General features: G+C 40.5%; 1 protein-coding gene across 1 annotated transcript in view; it reads left to right on the top strand.

Moving 5' to 3' along the window:
* LOC101933868 (potassium voltage-gated channel subfamily KQT member 1-like) overlaps nucleotides 1-27642 on the top strand; it is a 730845-nt gene that overhangs the window by 102848 nt on the left and 600355 nt on the right. Inside the window, exons 8-12 of the mRNA XM_065584152.1 lie at nucleotides 2431-2571; nucleotides 10020-10130; nucleotides 11957-12052; nucleotides 12925-13053; nucleotides 16116-16278. Of these exons, the coding sequence (XP_065440224.1) occupies nucleotides 2431-2571; nucleotides 10020-10130; nucleotides 11957-12052; nucleotides 12925-13053; nucleotides 16116-16278 (640 nt within the window). The remainder of the gene's footprint in view (nucleotides 1-2430; nucleotides 2572-10019; nucleotides 10131-11956; nucleotides 12053-12924; nucleotides 13054-16115; nucleotides 16279-27642) is intronic.

Below are 27642 nucleotides of genomic sequence, written 5' to 3'. Positions count from 1 at the left end.
GGGTCACAATGCCACTCATATTTGGCCAGAACACCCCTCCATCGTGATAGAAGGGCAGCTGGGACAAATCTGCTGCCCTAGGAAGCTGCCTAGTTTGTCCATAGCTAGAGTAACCCATGCCTACAAACTAAACAATATCTTAGCATAATGAATGGATGATCACTGCTGAAAGAGGAATGACTTGGACAAGATAGCACAGAAAGCTGCCAAAACCAAGAGAAAACAATGTGAGCTGCAAATATAAAAGGAACTCTTAACGGAGTTCAAAGCAATAAGATCAGACATACACAGTGTATTAACTGCTGTACAAAAAGAGACATCAGAGTTGGTGGAGGAGAGGTTGACCACAATGGAACAACAAACTAGTGAAGATTCAGCTCTGACTTCCTTGCTCAACCAATGCATCCGGCAACTAGAGCTGAGAAAAGGACTTACAGGTGAAACTGGATGCTACTAAAAACTGAAACTAGAGAGGGAACAATCAGCACTAATGGATTACTTGAAAATTTATTGAGAAGGGAACCTGCTTTGTTTTGTGCAAAAGTTGATTAGGTACACTGAATCTGGATTATCTCAGTGAAGTTTCAGTGGACAGGCTTTGTAGAGTCTTGACTCCCGATGCTACAAGTAGCAGTTGTCTTGGGGAGCATTCCAAGGCTTCACCATTGCCACTAGAGAGATGCTGTAATGAAAAAATGAAGGGAGCAGAAAGAAATTACAGGGTAAGGTAATAAAACCCAGATATTCCAGGAACTCTGACATTTAGCTTTGGATGCTAGTGTAAGACGTGACAGAAGGATGGTGGGAGAGAAACATCTATTTTAAATAGAGGGGTTCTTTGTTAGACTTGTGTTTTATTTTTAAAAAACATTCTTGCAATATTTGGGACACAAAATAAAGGAGAAGAATTCTCTGGAATTCAGAATGTTGACTAGAAGAACACAATAAAGAACCAGGGAACGATACAGATGAGGCATATAGTAAATTTTACTATTCAGTCTTCCTGCAGGTGGCAAAGCTTAAATAAAAAGTATTACAAAAGACAAAACAGTCTCTCAGGCAACACAAAGTAAATGTGGATGAAGTCTCCGATCCCTTTTAAAACGTTAAATAAAAAAAAGTTTTAGGTGGAAGGCAATAATGTGCATCCTTGGAAAATCCTTGTGTGGGTGAATAAATAGTCTGAAAAATATATTTAGAGCTAAGCATTATATATGTGCTTGTGGGTAACTTAAATTAGTTTAATTTCCTTCAAGTTGGTTACTCCTAAGTGATTCATGTATGTCTAAGTCTATAATGATATGACATTGCAGTTATAAACAGAGTATTCAAGGAAAGTTTTGGGTATTTTACAATGTCTAATACTGCAGTAGATTTCATTAGACTGCTAATGTATTTTAGCCATTGTCCCTTTTCCAAGATACAATAAATACCAAGAAGATGATATAGTTGTAAGTCCAAACTGTAGAACAAGTCAAATATTATGTGTACGTAGGATGCTTGATCAATGCTGATGATCGTGTCAAAGATGAGGTTTAAAGGAGAACTGCTTTAGCAACAAGTGCTGCACAGTTGATGAAATTATGGACTAATAAAAACATTACATTTGATACCAAAGTGAAAATTTATCAAACAATTGTTCTGTCTATGGTCTGGAAGCAGGTGCATTAAATGAAACAGACATCAGAAGGCTGGAGGCAGTAGTGATGGGTTCTTTGGAAGATGGCGGATGTAAAGAGTCATGACTTAAGATAAATCAAGTTAGAAGGAGAGTAGGACGAGAAATCAGGGTACAGAATTGGCTGCAATAGAAAAAAGATTACAATGGTGGGGACACTTTAGAACGTAGACATGATAGGATGTCAAAGAGACTAACACAAATTCAACCAAGGTAAGTCAGGCCTAGATGCTGACTACGGAGTAAATGGTGGGACATCGTATGCAGGAACATGAATGGATGAACAGACCATGCACAGGAATGAATGGTGATGCTGTGCTCCCCATATCTGTTAATATGCTGGGGGATGTGAAGAAGAAACAGATTTACTGTAAATAAATCACATAGTCTAAGAATGTATGGTAGGATTTATCTTCAGTTTTAAAAGGCATATCATCAAAGTTGGCCAATGACATTGCAAACTCTTATGTCTGTTTTTACCTGTCCAAATCTACTGTCAAGGACCGTTTGTCCTTGAATGACTTAGTTTTGAAGCAAATAAAAAGCTATTCACTGATTCATCTATTTTTTATGGAAGCACATTTTGCATTCTAAACATGCTGATAGTGTCTTTTTAACATTGCCATTGCACAGCATTGCCATGATAGTGCCTTTCAGCAAAATATGCTAGTAAAACCAAACAAAGTTATTGGTTTCAAACTGGAAAGTACATAACTTAAGCCTTACATACTATTTCCTTTCTTTTGTGATAGGAACTCATAACCACTCTGTACATTGGATTCTTGGGACTGATCTTCTCATCCTATTTTGTCTATCTTGCTGAGAAGGATGCAGTGGATGAAGATGGAAGAACAGGTTTCTCCAGCTATGCTGATGCCCTGTGGTGGGGTGTGGTAAGTCATCTGTAGCAAAGTGTGTGCCAAGTCTTTGTTCACTCTCATGCGAGATAGACCATTGATGTTAATAGGGATTTTTTTTTCCAGAGTAAGGATTTATTGATTTGCAAAATCAGGCTTTCAATTTGTAAATGGTAATCTAAAAGGGAAATTTTACCTTTATTTTTTTTTTAAAGTAAACTTAATAAAACTAAAGTATGTCAGTATTGAAGTATATTATGAAGGCAAAGTAGTAGCTCCATGGTAAAGTTTGCATTGCGTTTTGTACTTAAAGTAGGAATGAAATCCTTATTTTAAAGAGCGAGAAATTAATCTTGAAATTTTATATGCTCTTTTGAGCCCAATTTAATTTTCAGTGATTATTCTAAAAAGAAACATTACTGTAAGAATGTGCCCTCTGAGAAATTTAGGCCAGGGTATTCCATTATTCAGCTACCTCTAGCTATGCCACTGTACTGACAGCCCCCAAAGCATGCGTGTGGATGTCAGTCGTGTACTACAATGCAAACTGAATATTTTAAAACATGGAATATAGGAAGTTTTGATAACATTAAATAGTTCTATTGAGAGTAGTTGACAGAGCCCTCCAGATCCATCAGCTGTTTTGGATGTCTGATTGTGCTTCCCAGATTCACCAGCAGGGCTCAGTAAGGAGTCGTGGTGAACTAGAGAAGAAGGTTTGGGGCTGGGGGTAATGGGCAGTTATGGGCGTTGTGTAGGGGTGTGAATGCCCAGCTGGGTGGTGAAGGGAATATGTGGTTATGTGGGGAGTGAAGAGAGAGAACAGGTATTGGTGATGCTCCTCTAGCCGTATTCATCACATTAGTGACACATCTCTGGGAAATGTCTTTCCTCTGCTCACCAGCAGTCTGAGTCTGATACACCACCTGTGCTCCTGAGGCAGCTTTCCCCACTGGCAAATCTCATGTGGCTTATGAGTGTCAGTGTGACACCCCAGAGGAGGCTGACAAATCAGGTCTGGTGATAGGGACGGGAATGACGTACCCTGAGGATATGTATGATGAAGAGATATTATTGGGGGGCAGACTTAGAGCCACTAGCTCCCAAATATCCACAGTACTCCCCCACTTGCCCATTCAGCCCTTACACATCCCTTAACTGACTATTCTCTTCGTCCCAAACAGGGCCGGCTCCAGGCACCAGCAGGTGCTTGGGGCGGCCGCTCTGGAGAGGGGCGGCAAGTCCAGGTATTCGGCGGCAATTCGGCGGACGGTCCCTCACTCCGGCTCGGAGTGAAGGACCTCCCGCCGAATTGCCGCCGCAGATTGCGATCGCGGTCGCAGCTTTTTTTTTTTTTTTTTTTTTTTGGTTTTGGCTGCTTGGGGCGGCACTGGTCCCAAACCACGCTGTAAAGCAAAATCTTAATTCCTACCTCATACTACCCATTGACAAGTATACAGTGCATATATCTAACAGATGTTACATTTGCTGTATTTGTTGTAGTGTTGTTAAGAGAATGTTGTGTATTTCATACTCTTTCTTCATATGTGCAAGGGAGTTCATAGCAGAGGTGTGCAGCATGTCTGTAAGACTATTGAATGTGATGGGTGAGTGCTAAGGTATGCTACAGAAAGTTCTCTCTTGCTTATGTGGGTGGGTTTTGCACTTACGCAACCTTTTGCTGGCTTTGACATACGTAAGTGTGTGTGTGTGTGAGAGAGAGAGAGAATTTAAAGGCTGGTTTAATCCAAGACCAAAGGGATAAGCAGTTCAAGTCTTTGTAAAGAAAAGACGGAAAACTTCCTTAAGTAACAAAGTAATATTTTACCTGCATCTAAATAATCCTTTAAATAAAGACTGGTAAGAGTTTGTGGGATGGAAAAAAAAAGCGCCTTGAAAGTCCCAATACATAAACATTTATAATATTTGTGTTAGAAGGGTGACATACAAACCTTTATTAAAATTATTTTTATAGAAGTTTGGCTTACCCTTTTTTAATGGCTCAGTTAAAAAATGTTGTAAATCTTTAATTCCAGTGATTTAGTTATCATGTATTCAACTAATTTGTAGGGTACACAAAGCATCCAATAAATTGATCCAAAAAAATGAAAAACCCTGACCAACACCCCCCTCCACTCCGAAATGACTGGACAGAACTAAATAGTCTGGCAGGGGGAAACCAGTGGCCCACAAAATCAATTGTTAAACCCCTCTGTAGACATACATGATAAAAAGTTTATAAGGAACTTAAACCTTGTGCAGCTGGGCATAAAACAATCCCTAATCAATTGAGCTTAGGAAGAAACTTTCCACAAGAGCAGATTGCTGAAAAATTATAGAATAAAAACCAAAACAGTAAAGGTCAAACAAATCTGTGCCTTTTTAGACTGACATCACAAAAAGCCATGTCTATGCTGAGGAAACTTTAACAGCAATCAATTCCTACTTGTTCTACCACCAGTTCAGTTGAACTAGTTTTCAAAACAGTGGGGACATGGCTGCTCAGCTAGTTTTTTACCACCGTTTCAGCTAAATATGATTAAAAGTAAATGTAATCAAAATGGTGTTAGAAGAGGGTCTAGCTGTGGGAGTCTCAACAACATTGGGGCTCCCACCAGAGCTAGCATTAGTTCAGCTGATCTCCTGGGAAGCTTGTAAATTCCCCCAGTGGTCCAAAGAGGTTAGTAGCAAAGTGTGTATGTGTGTGTATCTCTCTCTCTAATAAATTGGGATGACTGTTCAACGTAATTGTTATAGGATGTCGATCTCTGTTCTTGTGAACTTTGTAGTATTTAGCTATGGTTTAATAAGGTTTCCCGTCACTGTGGTATATAAACACCTTCCGTGAGAAGTAAACACAAAAACATCCCTCTCTTTTAGCTACTGGCAGGAACATGCTTAAAGAATTAAATCCAATTTTCTAACATGAGAAACTATTTTGGAATCTAAGGGCTAGATGCTGCAGGCCTGACAAAGTAAAGGCTGCAGAATCAGGGCTTAAAATAGTTAATATCTCTTCATATGAGTATATTTTGCAAATATTCTTGATTATAAGTTAATAAAAGAAAACTGGGAGAATTTTCAACAGAAATGAATAAGTTCAAAATGTAGGCTAATCGGTGCTTGCTTTAAACACTTTCCATTGTTTAAGATAGGAACATTTAGAATTCAACCTATTTTTTTAAAGTGTTTATGTATTGCTCAAAGTGCTCAGGGATTTTTCTGTAAAATTCTTCGTGAGTTGTGTAATGGGTAGATAAAATCAGCTTTGTCTTTATCTATGTGAGACACATGAAGGAAGAACACTGTTTAAATTGTTTAAGCTTTCCAGACGTGTAGGCCTCTGCAGCATTAGTGAGTCACGGTGCAGGTGCAGTTCACAGCTGGGACCAGTGACACAGGGCAAAGTGAATCACTTAGTTTCTTTTTCTTTTAGAACCTTCTATACCACAAAAACACAGATGTGGAGTTATTAGGGAGTGAAATTTAATTTCACTTTTGCTTTTCAAAACTAATCCAAGATTTAAAAAAATCTTGGTAGCAGCTTTTGAAAGACTTTGTGTGTGTGTGTATCTGCTAAAACCGCAGAGTCTATTATGTGTGAGATTTTGCCTACTGTAGAAAGTGCAAGCTTGCTGAATTTGATACAAAGGTCCTAAAGGGTTTAAACTTGAGGAAAAAGGAAAATAAAACAAAAATAAAAGGAATTTGGAACCAAATGTTAACCAGGTTCACTCACTCTAGTTGAATGCAAGGCTGTTTCATCTACTTTTGACAGGCATGGCAGATTTAATTGCAGAGTTCTACCGAAGACTTATAGCTTCTTATGTGAACCATTTTCAGCACTATTACCTTGTTAACATATATGGAAAGACATTTCCTAAGGGATTATCAGTCTGGCAAAATTATTAATCCTGCCTGTTTAAAATTATTTTTGAATCCTCTTTCGGGGCAGAAGTTAACATTTCATTTCCATTCCTATCTCTTGAGACCCTACCTTAGTGTCTTTTGATGAGAACAGGGCTAATTTATGTCTTGTAGAATTTGAGTCAAATAGCTGATTGTTTACATCAGATTACTCTGCCTGTAATACCAATTTTTGAGCTATTTCACCAAATCTCCAATATCAAGTACCCATGTCCGAGCCAGAGCAATGTCCCTTTATTTTTAATGTTTGGTCCTAAAGCCCTGATCTTGAAAGAGCTTTAAGCCTGTGAATAGTCCTATTGCTGTCAGTGAAACTACTCTCATTCTTGAAGCTATGCATGTGTATGTGTTTGTCGGATCAGAGGCTAAGTTAGCTAGAGCATGTGCAGAAGATATCAGTGGACATGTGATGTAGTGAATCTGGTTTAGGCAACAGGCTTATTTTTTCAATAGCTAATTATTAAATATATGCTGATCGGTTCACTAGCATCTACTAGAAATACGTTCAAAATAATTCTGGACAGGATTAAGAAAGATGGGGAATTTACATTATCTATAATCCATTCTGCATACTTACAAGTATTAATTAGATTAGCAAGAAAGAGTCCTCTTAAAGTGGCAATGGAGAAACTTCCTGAGACGTGTCCAGACACCTGCAGGAATCTGTCCGCCAAATGTCTGCTGCAGGGATGGAAAAGGATCTCTCCCTTTCTCTGTGGTTATGGTTTTTCATGCTGTCTCCCACAGTAATGTTAGAGTAGTTCAGCCTTACGGCAGTTGGTTTTTAATTCCTGAGTGCTGAGAACTCAGAAAAACAAGGAGCCTTTCATAGGAAAATGAAGGGGAGAAGAAAAAGCAAGACATTAATGGATTATCTGGGTGCACTGAGAAGCTGAATGGTCATTAAGGAATCATTGCTTTAATTTCCTCCACGCCCCAGATCTGATCGTTTTGAAACTTAACATGTGGTGTGGTGATTGTCATTATTATTTCTTTGTTTTGGGGTAGTAAGCAATAGCCCTAATCATTATTAGGGCTCTGTTATGCTAGGGGCTGTACTGAAGATGTGGTCCTTGCTGAGGTGAGCATACAGTTGAAAGTTGCAGGGAAATAAAGATGCTAAAATATTGAGTTTGCTAAACTGGCATTTTGTTCGGAATGAGGAGCCAAGAGTCTAAAAAGTAAATGTGAGTTTAGTTTTCAGGCTTGAAAGTCTTAGTTCAATAGTATTTTCAGCCCTGTTTTTTTTTTTTTTTTTTTTTTTTTTAAATCCTCCTTCCGAGCTCATTACAGTGCTTTCCTGAGAGAATGCTTTAAAGTAGTGGTTCCCAAACTTATTCTGCCACTTGTGCAGGGAAAGCCCCTGGTGGGCCGGGCCAGTTTGTTTACCTGCCGTGTCCACAGGTTCAGCCGATCGCAGCTCCCAGTGGCCGCGGTTCACTGCTCCAGGCCAATGGGAGCCGCTGGAAGCGGCACGGGCCAAGGGATGTACTGGCCGCCACTTCCAGCAGCTCCCATTGGCTGGAGCAGGGAACCGCGGCCACTGGGAGCCACAATCGGCCGAACCTGCGGATGTGGCAGGTAAACAAACCAGCCCGGCCCTCCAGGGGCTTTCCCTGCACAACCAGCGGAACAAGTCTGGGACCACTGCTCTAAAGGAAGCATATTCTCTCCAACTGTTTATAGGCTCTTCGGGAAAACCTTAAAAACTATAGATTAATGATTGTGAAGTGCTTTGAGATTCTGATGAACAGCGCTTTATAAGAAATATGCATTATTATTATTATTATTATTATTTATAGTTTCTAACGGTGCAACAATTGCAGATAGCAGCAACTGTGCCCTAAATGGTCATATTCTCACTAGAGCCGTTCAAAAAATGTTTGCCAAAATGAAATTTTAGTGAAATATGTTATTTTGTTGAAGCCATAAGGTTTTGTGGAGATGTATTTGTTTCCATGAAACTTTTGGTAGGAAGGTTTTTGAGTCTGGGTGAGCACAGAGTGCAAAGACTGACTCTGTAGCTCAGTGGGAGAGTCAGGTTCAAGCCCCTGCTCTGCCTGTTTTGGTGTGATATGGGATGAAAAATTCTGCTCTGATTTTGGAGCAGAGGAGGGAGTGGAGCCTGGTTCTTCCATGTCCCAGGTCAACACGCTAACCATGAGGCTAAACAGCCTCTCTCTCTTTTTTTCAGAAATATATATATATATATATATTAAAGATTTTGTCCAAGGAGAAACAAAAACAAATTCTGAAATCTTGAAAGTTGCCACAAAATGAAATCGTCATCCTCTGGTCAACCCTAATTCCCATAGGCTCCTTTGTTCCCATTGTGAATGGTTAGGTGAATATGAATTCATCAGCCTATTTTGGTCATATTTCTGGTATTATTGGTGGCAAAATGGAAGGAGTGGAGGATAGGTTTGGGGCTATGTCCTGAAACCTAATAACTCTTTGTAGACGTAGCTGTTAAAATTATTTGTATCGGACAGAATGAAAAATACTCTGTAGTCAATGGCTAGAGCTTTTAATTTTGAGAAGTAGTAAACCATCTTTGCAATGTTGAAACAGGGCAGTGGGCAGGGCCAATTATGGCAATATGATGAAAGATTCAGCATGTATACAACGTGGGTCTGCAGAGTCCCTGGGAAGTGGCTGCCTCCACACCACCACCTAACACCCCTGACAGTAGAAACACTTACCAGAGCATGAGTCTCAAGGGCCCAAACATGGGTGTGCTGCCCAGCGAGAGCCAAATTGACAAGACATTCCTATGGGTCCAGACATACTATTTTAGCCTCGGGAGGAAGTTTGTCTCTATAGCTAGGCAGAATCCTAGCTAGCTGCTGTTACAGACTCTGCTTTTTCACGCTATTCCTGACCTTAGCTTTACCTCCTGGCTCTGATATCCAGTTCTTGACTTGGCTTTGTCTCCTGCTTCTGACTTCCAGTTCCTGAACCTTGGCTTTTAGGTCCCATCACTGACTCCTGACTCTCGCCCCTGGTTCCCAACCCTGGATCAACCCACAACTCCACTTCCTAGTGTCTGACTGGCTCTAGCCACTAGGCCGACTGTCCAAAACCCAACCCTGACATATGGTGCGTTAGGCATGCCTTAATATGAGCCCCGCGCCCCTCCCCTCCTGGCCCTGCATCCCACTTTGAGTGGTGGCGGCAAGGGCCTCCTCTCCCAGACAGACCAGATGCAACAGGATGGGGTCCCCTTGTACTTATATTCTGTCTGCTGGTGTATCTATTTGGATGGGTGTGCTGAAATCATTGTACTCCTCTCTTCCTGCTACAAGTCCTCTGCTGGGGTGGTGTTGATGGAGCCCCCCAGTGCAGTGCCCCAAAGAGATGAATGGGGTTACTCACACCTCTCCTGGCTATTCAGATCGAGATTCTAACATAAGCAAATGATTTCAGGAGCTAGAGCTTTAGGCACGGGGCTATAGTGTTTATGCCAAATGCATTGTCATACATTGTGCTGCTTTCACATCACTTTCTGAAATAACTTTATAACTTTGCAGTGAATATTTTCTTTGTTTATGGTGCAGGTAACGGTCACAACAATTGGTTATGGAGACAAAGTACCACAGACATGGATTGGGAAGACAATAGCCTCCTGTTTCTCAGTATTTGCTATATCTTTCTTTGCTCTTCCAGCGGTGAGTGGGAATTCAAAGTAGTTATTTAATCCTATGTGTAAATAATACAAATACTTGTTAATTGATGCCATTGTTAAGAATTTTTTTTTGTCTCAGAATATACCAAATAGTTTATTGCACCTTTTAACTTGTAATATTCATCATGAAAGGAAGGATGATCCAATTGTTGGGGGGGTTAGCCTAGGACTTGGGAAACCCAGGTTCAGTTTCCTGCTCTGCCATAGACTTCCTGTGTGACCTTGCACAAGTCACTTTTCTGTGCCTCAGTTCCCACTCTGTAAAATGGGTGTAATAATCGCTACCTCATGGGATAAATTATCAGGCACTCAGATTAAGGTTGCCAACCCTCCAGGATTGTTTTGGAGTCTCCAGGAATTAAAGATTACTCTTTTAATGAAAGATTATGTCTTGTGCTGGAACCTCCAGGAATACGTCCAACCAAAATTGTCAACTCTAGCTCAGATAATGTGGTGATGATGGCCATTTACATTCCTTAGATATTGGGAATGAAATATATAACAATACCTTGCTTTTCTATAGCCCTTTTCATCCATAGATCTCAAAGCCCTTTATAAAGGAGATAAGATTCATTATCCTCACGTTACGAATGGGGATACTAAGGTACAGTTAGGTGAATTGACTTGCCCAAGGCCAACTGGCAGGCCAGCGGCAAAACTGGGAATAGAGCCCAGATCTCCTTAACTTCATGTCTTTTATGATTTAAAAAACTGAGAGATTGAAAGAAGACAACCTCGGCAATCTGGGAATCTCAATCAGGTCTGCTGCAAAGCACCATTGCTAGGCTTTTTTTTTTTTTTTTTTTTTGGCTCCCCAAATTGAATATGAATGAATGTAAGGACAAACTAACTAAAAAAATTAAGCTATAAGACTTTTGCTGAAGTTTTGAAAATAAAATCCTTGGAATAACTTAGCGTTACACATAACATAGCAACAGGTAGAAGGAATGTCAGGCAACAAGGATGGTGTGCAGCTTTCAGTCTGAAACCTGAAGACACACGCTGTTCTTGTCTAGATGGAAACTCAACTCAGCCCAATTCCATTGTATTTACTAAAGGTTTGTTAATATTTTGAGCAAAACTGGGCTACAGCTTTGTCAAAACCAGGTGATACTTGACTGTTCTGCCTGAGTTTCATTGCAGGTTTGTTCAAAGCAGAACTCGGAGGGTATGAACCCACGTTACTAAAAACTAACGAAACCTCTGAGAAATTGAAATTGGATACAGCTATAGCTCTGTAATAATTTATTGCCCTAATATAGACCCATTATAAAAGAAATGTTGCACTCTATAAAATTGTATGTATGTTTCCTTGAGTTCTTCCACAGATGACAGGTGAAAAGAGTTGTTTATTTGTGGGGGAAGGAAATAGTAAGTGTAAAATACATCTGGAGTTCATTTGTTTTTCTCTCACTATCATGTGCCAATTGCTTTTAGAATGTAGTGAAAGTGGCTACAGCTACTGTATTGAATAATATTCCCCATAAATTCTAGCTGTGAATGTATGGTTGTTGTAAGTCTTTTTTGGGGACAGAATATTTCCTGATTTGTGTAAAAGAGTTAGTGAACTCATGTGAGGCCCAGAATACCTCGAATACACTGTATTTCATCACTGGATAAATAAATTTCATCCTCGTGGAAATGTTACGAGTTAAGATACTCCCTGACTGTAACTGAGCTTAGGTGAAATTCTCTCATTAATATTAAAGGAGGAGTTGCCAAGAAGAAAATGTTTTTTTTATTTCATGCTTTAAATTTTGGTTTAAAAAAGTTTCACCAGAGACTTACCTGTATTTGGTTTATTTTTAGGGGATTCTGGGTTCTGGTTTTGCCTTGAAGGTACAACAGAAACAACGTCAGAAGCATTTTAACAGGCAGATCCCAGCTGCAGCGTCTCTAATTCAGGTAATCGCTTGAATAATAAAAGAGAGTAGATGAAGGAGTATAGTTTAGTGGTCACAGGACTAGGAGTTATGACTTGTAGGGTCTAGTCCTTCTCTGCTGATTGGCTTTTAAACCCTAAATAATTTTGCCTCAGTTTACTGATCTGTGACATGAGGATAATTACCTATCCCACAGGCTTGTTGTGAAGTTTAATGTTTTAAAGGGCTTTGAGATTCTCAGGTGAAAGACACTTGTCAGGTGCAGACTCTTGTTGAACTAAAGAAGCAACTTTGTCATTTATTTTTAATTTTCATGTAATTATTATCTACCTTGTAGTATTCCCATTAGTACTGCGTATGTCTTAAATAATTGGGTGTGTATGTATGGATACATGCACCCAACTTTGGAAAATGCTCCAATATTACATTTTATATAATGTAAAGAGACTGTCAACTGAGAACAAAGTTACTAAAATGTGGCACAATGTATAAAAAAGTAAAGCTGGAGCATTTCTTAATGTTCTAAGAGTATTTCTTCTCATGGGGCAGATTTTCATCTGCATGTGTAGTGGATTAGGCCACTTCCACTGATAATACTAAGAACAGCATATTTAAAAACACCACATGCTGAAGTGAACATGACTCTTGGTGATGGTTACCTCTTAGAACAGTTACTCGTGGGAGCGACTGCATTTTATTTGACATGACAGCACATAGTGGTTCAATGAAAACCGTTTGCAGCACATAGTGGTTCAATGAAAACCATTTGCAGCACATTTGTATAAATCAAAGAATACACTGTAGGTTTATTTTTGGCAGGGTTATAGTTACCTTTCCTTCAGAACACAATGCCCATTTGTTCACAGAAAGAATTCTTTCGTTTTTACTTTACAGACTCTATGGCGGTGCTATGCAGCAGAGAAATCATACAGTTCTACAGCAACATGGAAGATCTATGTTACATCGCCTGCTCAAAATACAAAAAAAACACCAGCGCCATCTAGCCCTAGTCTGAGAAAACAGGTTAAAAGGAACTTACCATACTTATTTTCTTCTTGGTTTTAATTTAGTTAAGTAATATAAGTAAAAGAGGTATAGAGGTTGCAGGGAATTTGTAGAAACATTTGGGTTGGAAGAGACCTGTAATGGGATATGGAATCTATTTCCTTACATTGTGTCAAGATCAACTTAATTGTCCTTAAGGCAAACTTGATGGACAATATGTCTCTGTTTTGAATGTATCCATTGGTTTCTATGGGCATGATTCTCCATTACCTTGTCCCTTATGTAGACATTTATAACTGTTCAACTAAGCATACATTGCTATCTTATATGAGCTGATAGCATTTTATATCCATTTTACATTCAACTGAACAGTTATATATGACTGGAAAAGGGAAAGGCAGTGGAACAGTAGGGCCTGTGCTCTCAATTTGGCTAGTAATATATAAATTCATTGGTTTAAAGTGCTTATCTCTATAGAAGACTTTTGAAAAGCGAGTTAGGCAAATATCCCAGTTTGGCTGAAATAAAGCCGAATTTCAGTGCATGCCTCTGTTGTTTCCAAGTGTATTTTATTATTTTCATTACAGTAGCAGATAGACGCGCTGTGCAAATGCATAGTAAGAGACAGGCCATGCCCTGAGGCGCATACCATCTGAACAGACAATTCAGACAGAGGTGGGGAGGGATAGCACAAGGCATGGCATTGCTCTGTGTCTGTGTAATCTCATACAACAAGCTAGTGGCAGGGCTAAGAAAAATAACTCAGGTCCTTTGACTCCCAGGCCAGTCTCTTTCCTTCTGGATCACGCTGCCTCTATTTATTTTTCCAGTTTTATCTAGTGCACTATTATACCTGGATTTCCCTTGCCATAACTTAATCCCATAATTACAGATTCTGCCCTTGTTCATTAATGGGTGAAACTCACCCTTGTGAAGAGGGCCAGTGAAGATTTCTCTATACCACTTAAACCTACCCTGGCCCTTATGCTGAGGGTTCAAGTGGCTATTGGCTTTGTGCAGGGCCTTGGCAGGGGGTGAATTTGACCCTGATGAGAAGAGCTGGCTCTTCTCAGACACACACTGTCACTTCATGACAATCTTTAAAGCACATACACAAGCATGTACACATCCATACTAATTAGGTACACTGTTTCAGGAAGTGGTCAACTGACTGATTTGGGTTGTCAGCCACGATACAGTATGTGTGTTACTTATCACCAGATCTTTGCCCAGCCATCAGCTTTCAGCTCAGTTATTGGTCACAGCAAGAGCTGACACTGCATACAAAGGTGGAAAGGAGGACAGAAACAATGTAGTTTTTTCCCAGTTCCCTAGCAACCCAAATTGCTGGAAAATAGAAAGAGACAGTTAGAGGTGCCTATCCAATATAGGCACTTGATATCACCAGGCGGACTCCCAGATGTCCAGCCCATGACATCCGTCTTCTCCCTTCTCCTTTGGCTTTCGGGAAGCAATGTACTGAAGGAGACAGACTGTTTCATCCTATTTCTGCTGGGCAGTTCAATTTAGTGCCTCTTCTTAGAGATGCTGGCATGGACCAACCAAATAGTGACCCATACTTTTACCGAAGAATTGAAATGACCAACGTAAATTAGTTCAATCAGGGAACGAGACATTAGCTTTTGAGATCTTGCAATTGGGCCTGGAATTTTCCAGTCTGTTTTTGCAATACAGCTTGTCACACCAGCTTGTGTAAAGACAAGTTAGGCCATAGCTGTTGGTACAAACATTTTAAGACGTGCATTGAACTCCAGCTGTTTGCTCTGGTCAGCAACTTATCTCCATGAGTAGCTTTCCGGGAGCCTCTCTGTGTCACGTCTCTTGGCCAGTTTTGCAGTTATGCTTGCTCAAGTTGTAATTTCTCTATCAAATACTCTTCTAGCTGCTGAAACATCCAGTTTAGAGGTCACATAATTTATAAAAAGTCACTCCACAGTCTCTGATGTTGTTTAAACTCGTTTTAACAGTACATTATACAGTACAAAGTCACTTCAGTAACTGTTGTTCTCAAACTAGAACATCTGTGTAAATTTTCCATTTCTGTTCTCCTTGTTTTAACAACAATGGCGGGGCCTCTGTACATATGACTGAGCTGAGTCTGTGCTTTATTAATCAGTTCTATTTCTGATTATTCCCCTCTGGTCAAGTGTTCTTATAAACACACTGTTTGGTTTCACTTCCTTTTATTTATGGCCTCTTTCAGCATAGGTGTATTTCACTAACTTGATGGAATAAGCATTGCAAACATTAGCCTTTCTACTTCGCTTTATCACTTAAACTAACATAAATCAATAGGAACACAACCCATTTCTTTCCTAACAGGATTGCCCACAAGGTGAAGCCTGTTATTAAAATTTACAATGTTTTGCCCAAAGCTTTATCTCTAATAATTGACTTCCCTTTTTTTACACATTTTGAATTATAATATTAGATTCCATTTTAGTACTGTGCCTGGCACATTATATAGTATCAAGGTTTGATATTAATTTATTTTTTAATTAATTTACTTATTCACAGACAGGGAAAACGGGGAAATCTCTAGCTGCACCAGTATGCTCTGGAGAGAAAATACAGCAATTCTGAATTTTCTCAGACTATTGAAGAAATCTAACCATTAGATCTTGCATTTTTCTACTCTTAGCCCTCTGTTCTATCTTTCTAAAAGGCCTTGATGCCTGTGCAACTGTTAAATAATCACAACACATAATTTTGGGGCCTTAGTTTTATACTCAAGTTTTGGGCATCCAATTTGAGAAAAATTAAAGAGACCTTCTTTTCAGAGAGTATTGACTGCCTGCTCACTAGAAGTTTGGTCTCTTTAAGGTGTTTTAAAGTTGGGCATCCAGAATGTGTCAGTTTTGAAAACCTTGGCCAAGGGCTTTGGCCATGGCTTTGAATTTGCTGTTGGCCATGGCTTTGAATTTCACCCTTACTTTTTAACTTAACTTAATGGTTGTAGTATCAAATTCAAATTTACTATACAATCAATCTCAAGTGTGTTGCTCTTATCTCTGTATGCTGTTAATATCTTTACTATTATCCCATTTCCATTGCTACAGTCTAGAAGATACAAAAGAAAAGGAAAACCTGGGCGTGATAATGGTGCGGCACCAATAATAAATCCTGGAGAGCCTGCCTTACCCATTCCACAAATTACTTACGATCACATTGATGAAAGAGAAGACAAAAAAGACATGGCTTTTTACCTTGATGAACCTGGAGGTAATTTACTTTTATTTATGTTTAGGGCTGCAAATCTTTTAAACAGACTGTTAAAAGAACTGAACTGGCAAAGGGATACATTCCTTGTGTATGCAATTTTAAAATAGTTAATGAAGTTATCTGAAAACAGGGACCATTAAATGACAAAGAAATGTGGGCACAACATAGTAAAATTTGAGATAAATTAACATATATTCTGACTATCAAAGACCCAAAGGAGTTGTCGTTTTGTTTAACAAACTGTACATAAAATCCAAAATGCCAGTTTAGTTCTGCCTTTTAAAATTTCTGGCACAGATCTCACTCCACAGTGAGAACTACATGCAAAGTTCATCCTTTGAGCCTCGCTTTCCTTAAGTATGTTATCAACACACACATGTACCCTGTCAACTTAATCAAGTTCCTACCAACTGGGAAGGGAGAAAGTGAGACTTGTTTTTCTTATCTTATATGCTAGCGTGACATGCAGATATGACCATGATGGGGTGGCATATACAGATTTTATACCTAGGTGGATATAATAGTTTGAATTGGAGACAGTATTTTTCTTCACTTCCTGCATTGAAGTACTGTGTTGAAAATAGTTGCTGCATTTCACCCTGGAGATGGCTGGATTTCAGTCTTAAGTGAAGAGATTCTTGTGTTTGTACAGTCCTTTGAAACTTTTAATGATGGACGTCACTACATAAATGTGCATATAAAATAGTATCAGTGTAAAAATTTCCGGGGCTCCTCTTAAAACTGATTTTTCTATCGGTAGACTACCTCCCTTTGTCTTATGGGAAAAACGTCCCTTTCTGTACAAATCCTGGGAACAGCAAAGCCTCTAACTGAGGAAGTAGACGTCACTGGAGGATGGTTTCTTCATGCTCCTATCTTGCCCTTTTGGAAGCCTGCAAATACCTGCCAGGCTAAATGAAGGATCCAAAAATAATCTGGTCAAGTACAGTAAATAAAATATTTGTTTCGGGTAACTTTGAAGAACCTTGTGCCTTCTGCCATTTGACATGGGATACAAGAAGTCTCCAATAAACTTGCCTAGCATCTCTCTACTAAATGGATTTTCTTATGTGGCATTTGGGCTGTCACAGGATTTGACAGCTTTTTTTCTCTGATTTTGTGGTGTGATGGTTTGCTTTTTAAATGTATTTGTTCTCAGAGTACATGCTGTGTGCCTGTTGCTGCTGAACACAGTGTAATAAGGTGGTGACTTTTTTTTTAATAGTTTTGACTTCATAGACCACAGGAATGAAAGTCAATTGGTATGCTAGGTTGTATAACCTGCTAGGCTGTTGAGTAGCAAAAATAAATCCGCTAAGAAAAGTGTAAGCACATGATATTCTGGTTTCTTTCTCTGAGGACCCTCTTGATGGGCTATTTATACAGTATACCTAGAGTGAGAGGCAGCTACTTAGAGTTTGCTGCAAATGAATATCGTTAAAATCTCTATCTTTGGTTACTTCTAAAAAATATACTAATTAAGCAATTACATTTAAAATTAGTTGCTATTCCTATCCATGGGGTGCATCCAAATGCAGAGTAAAACTAATGGATTGGTTAAAGGTTGCATTCATGTATATTTTGATTTTTCTTATTGTTTTGAATTGAATCCTAATGTAAAGCAACATTATTCATACATTGATTAACCTCTCTACTACATTCTTCTATTACGTTGTCACTTAGAGTATTATTTTTACAATTTAATCATGACACTCTCATTTGTTCTTAATGGCTATAAAACTTGCCTTGCATGTATTCTCACTTGAAGATTTTGCTTCATCTTAGATATCTAGCTACTGCAGTAATAGTCAGACAGTGACAGGCAAAAGAGAAAAAAGTGTGATTGGTAATAAAGTTTTATTTGTTCCTTAGTATCACAGAAGTTAGAGAAAGAAAAGAACATGAAGTCCTTGTCCATTCCTCTGCCTTGTTTATTTAAAGAATATTCCTTAAATGTTCACTGTTTGCACAAGCAAACTGGTCAGTTTTCACAATGGAGAGGTAAATTGTGGGGTCCCCCAAGAATCTGTACTGGGACTGTGCTGTTCATATTCATAAATGATCTGGAAAAGGAGGTAAACAGTGAGGTGGCAAAGTTTGCAGATGATACAAAATTACTCAAGAGAGATAAGACCAAAGTTAACTGCCAAGTTATGAAGGGATCTCACAAAACTTGGTGACTGGGCAACAAAATGGCAGATGAAATTCAATGTTGATAAATGCAAGGTAATGCATATTGGAAAACATATTCCAAACTATACATAGAAAATGATGGAGTCTAAATGAGATGTTACCACTCAAAAAAGAGATCTTGGGGTTACTGTGGATAGTTCTCTGAAAAGATCTGCTCAATGTGTAGCAGCAATCAAAAAAGCTAAGAGAATGTTAGCAACCATCAGGAAAGGGATAGATAATAAGACAGAAAATATAATGCCATTATATAAGTCCATGGTCCACCCACACCTTGAATACTGTGTGCAGGTCTGGTCACCCCATCTTAAAAAATACATTAGAATTGGAAAAAGTACAGGAAAGGGCAATACAAATGATTAAGGGATATGGAACAGTTTTTCATACATTTGTGTCTGTTCAGCTTGGAAAAGAGATGACTATGGGGGGGATTTGCTAGAAGTCTATAAAATCATGAATGGTGTGGAGAAAGTGAATAGTGAAGTGTTATTTACCCCTTCACGTAACATAAGAACCAGGAGTCACACTATGAAATTAATAGGCAGCAAGTGTTAAACAAATATAAGGAAGCACTTCCTGACACAGTACACGGTTAACCTGTGGAACTCATTGCCAGGGAATGTTGTGAAGGCCAAAAGTATAACTGTTTTTAAAAAAAGAATTAGATAAGTTCATGGAGGATAGGTCCATCAGTGGCTATTAGCCAAGTTGTTCAGGGACCCCACCCCATGCTCCGCGTATCCCTAAAACTCCGACTGCCAGAAGCTGGGACTGGGAGACAGATCACTTACTAATTGCCCTGTTGTGTTCAGTCCCTCTAAATAATCTGGCATTGGCCACTCTCAGAACACAGGATACCGGGCTAAATGGCCCATTGGTCTGACCCCGCTATAACTGTTCCTGTGTTCAAAGTGCTATGTCTAGCAGGAAATATTGTTAAAAAGGCTAACTTATATTTTTAGTGCTTTCTGCCCCTACCAGTTGGTAACAAAGGAAAATCAAGTGTTTTTTTTTCTCCCTTCAGATGGGTGAAGAGAAAATTGAGTTATTGTTTTTTCCAATTTGTAGACCAGTGGCTGGCAACCTTTGGCGCACGGCCCATCAGGGTAATCCACTGGTGGGCTGTGAGACATTTTGTTTATTGACCATCTACAGGTATGGCCCCTTGCAGCTTCCAGTGGCTGTGGTTTGTCGTTCCCAGCCAATGGGAGCTACAGGAAGCAGCGGCTAGCATGTTCCTGCGGCCTGTGCCACTTCCTGCAGCTCCCATTGGCTGGGAACAGTGAACCACGGCCACTGGGAGCTGCGGGTGGCCATGCCTGTGGATAGTCAACGTAAACAAACTGTCTCGCAGCCCGCCAGCGGATTACCATGATGGGCTGCATGCCGAAGGTTGCCGACCCCTGCTGTAGAGGCTAGAATGCATGCTATTCTAGGGCCAACTTTTATTTCTATCTTATTTATCTCCTTTAGCCGAAGTACAGGGCTAAATTACAGTGTTTCCTGTTCTGATTTATTTCTTCTGTAACCAAGCTTCCAAGAATGTGTTGAGCCAACTAGATTGCTCAGTTGGCTAAATATGCTTGACCTTCTTAACAGTTTTAACCTGATTTTCCTCAAAGATCCCTTGTGAGTAGTTAAAGGCTTGCAGCCTGGTGCTTCAAAAGGGGGGAATTCCCCCCCCCCCCCCGAAACTGAAATAAAAATGGAAGCATATTGGAGGAGTTTAGGAAGGTATAAAGGAATGGTAAATGACAGAGATGATACTCTCTGCTGTTTCAGTGTTCCATAGATTGGAGTAGCTTGGCCATAGGTGTGTGGAAGCTGAGGATTTCAGAGACTATGACAAACTTCAGTGGGGTCAGGCTGCATCATCTCTACTGATCTGTCCTTGCAACATCAAATCTGTAGTTTTTGTTTTTTTAAAAAAGTGCCTGCCAGCTGTTTAATTCAGATGTGAACATAGAATGTCACAGCAGGTGCTTGTGAGTAGGACGGGGAGAAATGAGAACTTATGAACTGTGATGCTTCCAAAAAAAATGTCTGTAAAAATATGGTAGATCAGTAATTTTCGGACTATCCATATGTGAAAAACAATGTTAGAAATTGTTACTTTCATAAATAGCAACAGAGGGTCCTGTGGCACCTTTGAGACTAACAGAAGTACTGGGAGCATAAGCTTTTGTGGGTAAGAACCTCACTTCTTCAGATGCAAGTGAATTTTACAGATTCAGACTAACACGGCTACCCCTCTGATACTTTCATAAATACTGACTTGTGGAGTCAGTTTGTGATTATCTCAAATGAAATATGCTGTATAAAATGTGGTGTTGTGAAATAACTACTTTTAATTGCACTGTTTTGGCAGGTGTAATATAAACTGTTTCTTTACCTTTGTTAAAGAACATGCAGTACATGACTTATGATGATGATGGAGAAGCAGTCTTAATCCTGGAAGAATTGCCCTAGATTTAATAGCCATTCAGTTTTCCAGTGGGATGTTTCTCTTTCCTTTATTTCACTGTAACCTCTCCCTTTAGTCTTCATTCACCGTTATTAGCCTTTCATCAGCTTTTAAATGTTCCCAGCAAGATTATGCTTCATATTCTTTTAAAACCTTGCATTTTTATTCTCTGCGCAACACCCAGAGTACAGTATGTGAGTACATTGTGTGGGCCACATTTGCTTCACTCAGTTGCATTTTGGAATATTAGTTTTTGTCTATAAAGTTTATTTTTGTTCTTGGATTTAAAGACTGTGCCCTTCCAGAATGCTCAGGCTTAATTAGTAGACATAAATCTATATAATTCCACATCTTCCACAGGTGGGCAAAAATGGCCATCCTCCACAAACAAGCAATTCCTCCCCACACTTTTGCTCCTCCCTTCTGACATGAATGCTTGGGAGGAGAGGAGATGGGTCTTATGCTTGTGACCAATGGTGTAATACAGTGGTTCCCAAACTTGTTCCACCGCTTGTGCAGGGAAAGCCCCTGGCGGGCCGGGCCAGTTTGTTTACCTGCCGCGTCCGCAGGCTCGGCCGATCGCGGCTCCCAGTGGCTGCGGTTTGCTGCTCCAGGCCAATGGGAGCTGCTGGAAGCGGCGTGGGCCGAGAGATGTACTGGCTACCGCTTCCCGCAGCCCCCATTAGGCTGGAGCAGTGAACCACGGCCAGTGGGAGCCACGATTGGCCGAACCTGCGGACATGGCAGGTAAACAAACCGGCCCGGCCCGCCAGGGGCTTTCCTTGCACAAGCGGCAGAACAAGTTTGGGAACCAATGGTGTAATATATTAAAAAAGCCTAGACACCTGACAATTGCCCATTAGTATGAGATCTTCAACCAGTGAGAGAAATGCCAGTTTTTGTGTCCATCCAGGTTTAAAGTCAAATGGAAGGATCAGGGAAGTCTGAGGGCTCCAGACAGGAACCAGTCACGACAGGACAGCTCTTTCTCAATTACTTTCTCTCCAAAAAGGGAAGCTTAGGGCAATAATTGTTGAGTTTATTTAGCACAAAGCAGAGACATGAATAAGGGTTGCCAGTACCCTAACTTCCCAAAGAGATTTCTGGCAATCTCAGCATATAGTGGACCTAATATCTCTCTGCTTTTTCTTTACTAACCACGAGGGATAAAGAACCGCGTTGCTCGCCCAAACTCCTCGAGTGCTTCCAGATTCTTGGTGAGCAATTGTTTTAGGAGTCATTCTGAAGACATTGCATTTATCCCATACAAACATGGATCTGCTGCTACAGTGGCAGCAAACCCAGTCTGTACAGACCATATCTGGAAAGTTTAAAGAAAAATTCATCACAATGGAAAAATAGAGGCAGCATGGATTTACCAAGTGATGAACCAACAAGAACAAGTCTTCAGAATATGACTTTGTGAAAAGATCTAAAAGATACTTCTTGCTGTATTATTTTCAGGGCCGGCTCCAGGTTTTGGCCACCCCCCTCCCCCAAATAAAAAGCCGCGATCGCGATTTGTGGTGGCAATTTGGCGGAAGGTCCTTCGCGCCGAGCGGGAGTGAGGGACCGTCTGCCGAATTACCGCCTAATAGCTGGACGTGCCGCCCCTCTCCGGAATGGCCGCCCCAAGCACCTGCTTGCCAAGCTGGTGCCTGGAGCCGGCCCTGATTATTTTCTTGCCCTGCATTTCTAGTGTTCTTAATCAAGAGCTCTTACGCACTGATTTACTCTTCTCAGCATTACTATACAATTTTCTTTTTCAGAACTGAGCCCAGCTTCCTCCTCATTTCAGGTTGTTAGGACAGAAATCCTGACATTGCTTTACAGCCCAGAAATCAGGTTTTATCTTTCTCTGTCACCATTGCTGTGGTCTATATCTTCTGCTGCAAAGAGGTCTAGTATCATAGCATCATAGCTTAAGGCCAGAAAGGACCAATGGATCACCTAGTCTGACCTTCTGTATATCACCACCACCAACCCCCACCCAGAGAGTGTGTCAGAGTGACAAGACAACACCTCACCTCTCACCGGACATCTGCTAGTATACGTATAGGGCTTAGATGAGACGGTTGAGATTACTAGAACAAATGATGGATATGAAGAAGCAAGGCAAACGAGAATAAAAGGATCACTTTAATTAATGAGACTGGCATCCTTTTCTATGCATTTGTGAAGTTTCATTTTCAAATATCAACTATCCAGTCTAGTATAAGCTTTCCAGAGCCGAGCTGAACTGAATAGCTGTTTCATAATTTTTTTCTTCAATGAGAAAAAAAAATTAGAAACAGTTTTGGATGTAGAAGGCTAGTGCCTCTTGGGACTTCTCTAGCAGATGGAACATATTACAAGCTGTCGGTTATTATAGGTCATGTACACAATTCATTATTGTAAAATTTATCAAAGTCACAAGAACCTCAGAATGATAAATCGGCACTGGGATAAAAATGAGCTTTCTATCCTCCATTGTTATGCTTTTTTAATTTGCTTTTGGGGATTTCTTGCATAGTAATTTTCCCTTGTGTATAAATCAAAACGACATGAGACATTTTTGGGTAAAAAAACCCAGCTTCAAAAGCCCTCCTATATAAATGTTGCTAATGTCAATACATTCTGTACATAATGTAACTTTTACACTGATGATGGCTTCCATTATCTGGTAGTGTATAGGTTGTTTTTAGAGACTATTTGAATTGGCATAGAGTGAGGGGCTGCCTTCATCCTATGGGGTGGAGGGATTACAATCTGCAATATATATAAAGAAGCAAACATTTTAAATGAAGTGGATTCATAAAGATGCCAGTGCTGATAAGTTGAGTGAAAAGTGAGAAAAAGCATGTGGCTAATATTAACTCAACCAAGCAAATGCTCAAGTTAGTGAGGGTCTGCACTGCTGTCACTAATGGGAAATAGATGGGAACAGGGTAAATACGAATATATGCTCCAAGTTACTCAGAGAAAGTGGCCAGAAATCTTGGTTGTGAAGATCTTCAGATTCAATGAGGGCTGAGTTTAACAGATGCCAGACACTATATTCAAGATAGGGCTGCTTACTTTTTTGTTTTTAAATTGGTTGGTGACTATCATGCACATAGTCAGACACTATTGGCATTTGCTTGAGCTAAGCATTTTGCTGGCAGGTACTATGTTTTTTGCTGCCCCAAGCACGGCAGGCAGGTGGCTTTCGGCCTGCGGGAGGTCCACTGGTAACGCGGATTTGGCGGCATGCCTGCGGGAGGTTCACTGGTCCCGCGGCTAGCCGGCGCCGAATTGCAGCCAAAGCCGCGGGACTGGTGGACCTCCCGCAGGCATTCCGCCGAACTGCTGCCCTCACGGTGAGCGGCAGGCCGCCCCCCACGGCTTGCCACCCCAGGCACGTGCTTGGTGCGCTGGTGCCTGGAGCCACCCCTGCTATGCAGACATATTTTTACATTTCCACCAGTGCATTTTAGTCCTGCAATATCTTTACCATTTCAGATCTGGTCACCTTGAGCAGAAAATGCCAGTTAGTTGAATTCTGTGGCCAATCCTGTGATGTGCAAAAGGGTTTGTGTGGGGAGGGGTAGAAAGAGAGAAGCTGTGACTGCCAAATACACTCTTGTTTGTGACTAGAGCTAGCTAGATGATGATAATTCCATTGCACTGCAACTTACGAAGTGTTTGAAATTTGTTTTCATTGCTTCAAGTTGTCTGCCTGACTCAAGGCAGAGTTTTTCATCATATTCCATACAGAATCAGATAGAGTGGGGACTTGAACTGGGTCTCCTGGATCCCGAGCTAGTGTGTGAGTGTGTCTTTCTTTAAATCTTTCAGAGAAAAAAAAGTGTGATGAAACATACATCTCTGCAAAACAATTTAGCTTTGATGAAATTTCATTCAGTCAAAAATGTTTCAACTAGCTGTACTTGTGACATTAGGACATGAATCCAAATCCTCAGAAATGGAAAGCCAGTGTTCTTATACTGTCACTATGCCCCTCTTCCAGCCTTCATCACCAAGTTGATAAGTGACACGTATACAGTAAATAACACAATTGTGTAGACTACTGTAGAATTATTGTTTAGAAGTTCGTTTTGGCAAGCTTGGTTTTGCAAGGTTTAAAAAGGAGTATCCTATTTAATGTTAAAAACTGATGCCATCAATGCTTTGCTATGCAAAAGAAATATTAGTTAAAAACACAGAATTGGAAAGGAGTGCAAGTCCCAGAATCAGGACATTTTCCTTTTGCTGCCAAAAGTATGGATCTCAGATAGTTGTTGAAATCCTGCAATATGTATATAAATTATATTCATGAGCCAATTTGTTACCTAATAACTCTGTAGTTTAAGAAGATGAGGCTCTTTTAAAAGGACAAATGTTTTTACTAGTACAGTGTTTCCCAAACTTGGGACGCCACTTGTGTAGGGAAAGCCCCTGGTGGGCCGGGCCGGGTCGGTTTGTTTACCTGCCCTGTCCGCAGGTCCGGCCGATCGCGGCTCCCACTGGCCGCGGTTTGCTGCTCCAGGCCAACGGGAGCTGCTGGGAGTGGCGGCCAGTACGTCCCTCAGCCCGCGCCACTTCCAGCAGCTCCCATTGGCCTGGAGCAGCGAACTGCGGCCAGTGGGAGCTGCGATTGGCCGGACCTGCGGACGCGGCAGGTAACAAACCGGCCCGGCCCGCCAGGGGCTTTCCCTGCACAAGCGGTGTCCCAAGTTTGGGAAACACTGCACTAGTATATTGGTGTGTGAGACCAAGATGAGAGTTGACTTGGGAACCTTGCGTCCCAGAAAACTGATGCTGAACATGTGCTTCATCTCAAGCACATGGATGGTGCTGACTCCATGATTCCTGCATCATGCTCTATTTTTAGTCTTTGGACCAAAATACCAGTTGGCTTTAGAGAAATCATGTCTTCCTTTCTATTTATGCACAAGTTGGTTTGGCAAACAAGTGACTAGTATGAGAGAGAATTTAGAAAGATATCTTTACATTTATAGACTTATCTTTGTATAGCTTATCTTTGACAAAGATCGGATAGTCTTACTTGTCTAAAAAATATACAGTATATCTGATAAGGCCTCTTTTTAAAAATGGGCTGTTTGCCAGTTTCCACTCACTTTATCTCCCTTAGAATTCTTATATGGTGAAAACTTTCTATTACGTGGTAAAGAATTTCCTCCAGTTGAAATGATCTGTTCGGTTTTTTAAAAAAAATCTTTCATTTTTTGACTGATGAAAAATGAAATAAAACAAGAAAGGAGAAAAAAATATCTTCCACTTTTGGTGCAACACACTGAGAGCCTTATGCAAGTATTAGCAATGAGAATTTATGCCCCTCATTTTTGGTATAATACACTTTAGGTAACACACCAAAGGCAGGTAGGCGAAATTCTCTTCACTTGCATAAGGCTCCTGGTAAATTCAATAAAACTCTCTCTAGACAGAATTTGCCCCTGTGTGTCAATTCCCTCTGCTATTGTGCAGGAAACAATTAACCAAGGGCCCTATCTAGAATGCTTTATTCAGGAACTCTTCACTGAAATCAATAGGAAGTTTTCCTTGAGCAAGGCATGTGGACTGAGGCCACGTGTGCACTACAGGGTCTATATCACTATAGCTACAGTGTAGTTCATTTCTAGAGATCCTTCGTATTCCTGCTGATGTCCATGATGCCAGATCATAGAGAAATAAACAGGCACCCATATGGACTTCTGCTCCTTTAAAAACAATGGGGATGTGGGGGGAATTAATATTTGTCTACTGAAGTGCAAAAGAAATACGGGAGGGGGGATATGTTCTGAGCTTCTAAGAAGGTTTTGCAAACAGTGAAGTGCATGGATATTGGTGAAGAAAACTCGCTCTTTTAGGGCATGTCTTCACTGCAACAGTTTGCTCGAGTTAATGCACTTGAGTTACCTCACTCAAGAGTTACCAGGTTGCAAAAAAACACTAGAGCTATGCAGAATGACTTCATTAGCAGTTTGTTGTAGTCACTTGAGCTGCTGCATCCCCTCTGCATTAGTAGCTCTAGTAACAGCAGCACTTGAGTTTCAGTCCCCTCTTCCCACCTCCAGGCTAGCTAACTTGAACTTAAAGCACCGCTTACTTTGAGCTGCAGACTTTTGTATGTAGACAGGAGTTGGGGTAGGGGCGAAACTTGAGTGACAACTTGAACAAACAGTGTAGTGACAAGCCCTTCTTTATATTTGTTTTAGAAGATTTATAGTGACTTACTAACTAAACCGGACAACATGTGTAGTGCATCTCCTCACCAACACTTGCTACTGTGGACCCATCAAATGTTCCTTCTGCTAGTTACACAGGCTCTCACTGGACTATTGAGTCAAATTCAAAATCTTGGATTTTACCTTTAAGGTACTCAGGTGTGGACCCATAGAAGTACTTAGATGTCTGAGTCTTAGACTTAAGTTCTTAAATCCTGTTTTTAGGCTCCTTTATGATCCACAAAAGCCCTGCTCATCTGCTGCCTAACCCTGAAGGCGCCTAAAATCACTTGGCACTGAAGTGTTTGCAGTAAAAGTTCCCTAGGTGCCTAAATGTCTGCTTTGGGGCATGCACAGGGATGCCTTGCTGTAGGTGCCTGGATGCCTAAGCCCCTGAGCAATGCACAAATGGAGGCAAGATAGGTGTTTGCCCACTTAACAAGTGTGTGGGGCCCAAACTGGGTACTGTGCTCCGAGGTGGCTTAATTCTGCACAAAACAACTG

The sequence above is a fragment of the Chrysemys picta genome, chromosome 1 (genome assembly GCF_011386835.1).
Source record: "Chrysemys picta bellii isolate R12L10 chromosome 1, ASM1138683v2, whole genome shotgun sequence".
Lineage (NCBI taxonomy): Eukaryota > Metazoa > Chordata > Testudines > Emydidae > Chrysemys > Chrysemys picta.
This window is presented reverse-complemented; position numbering and strand designations above follow the sequence as displayed.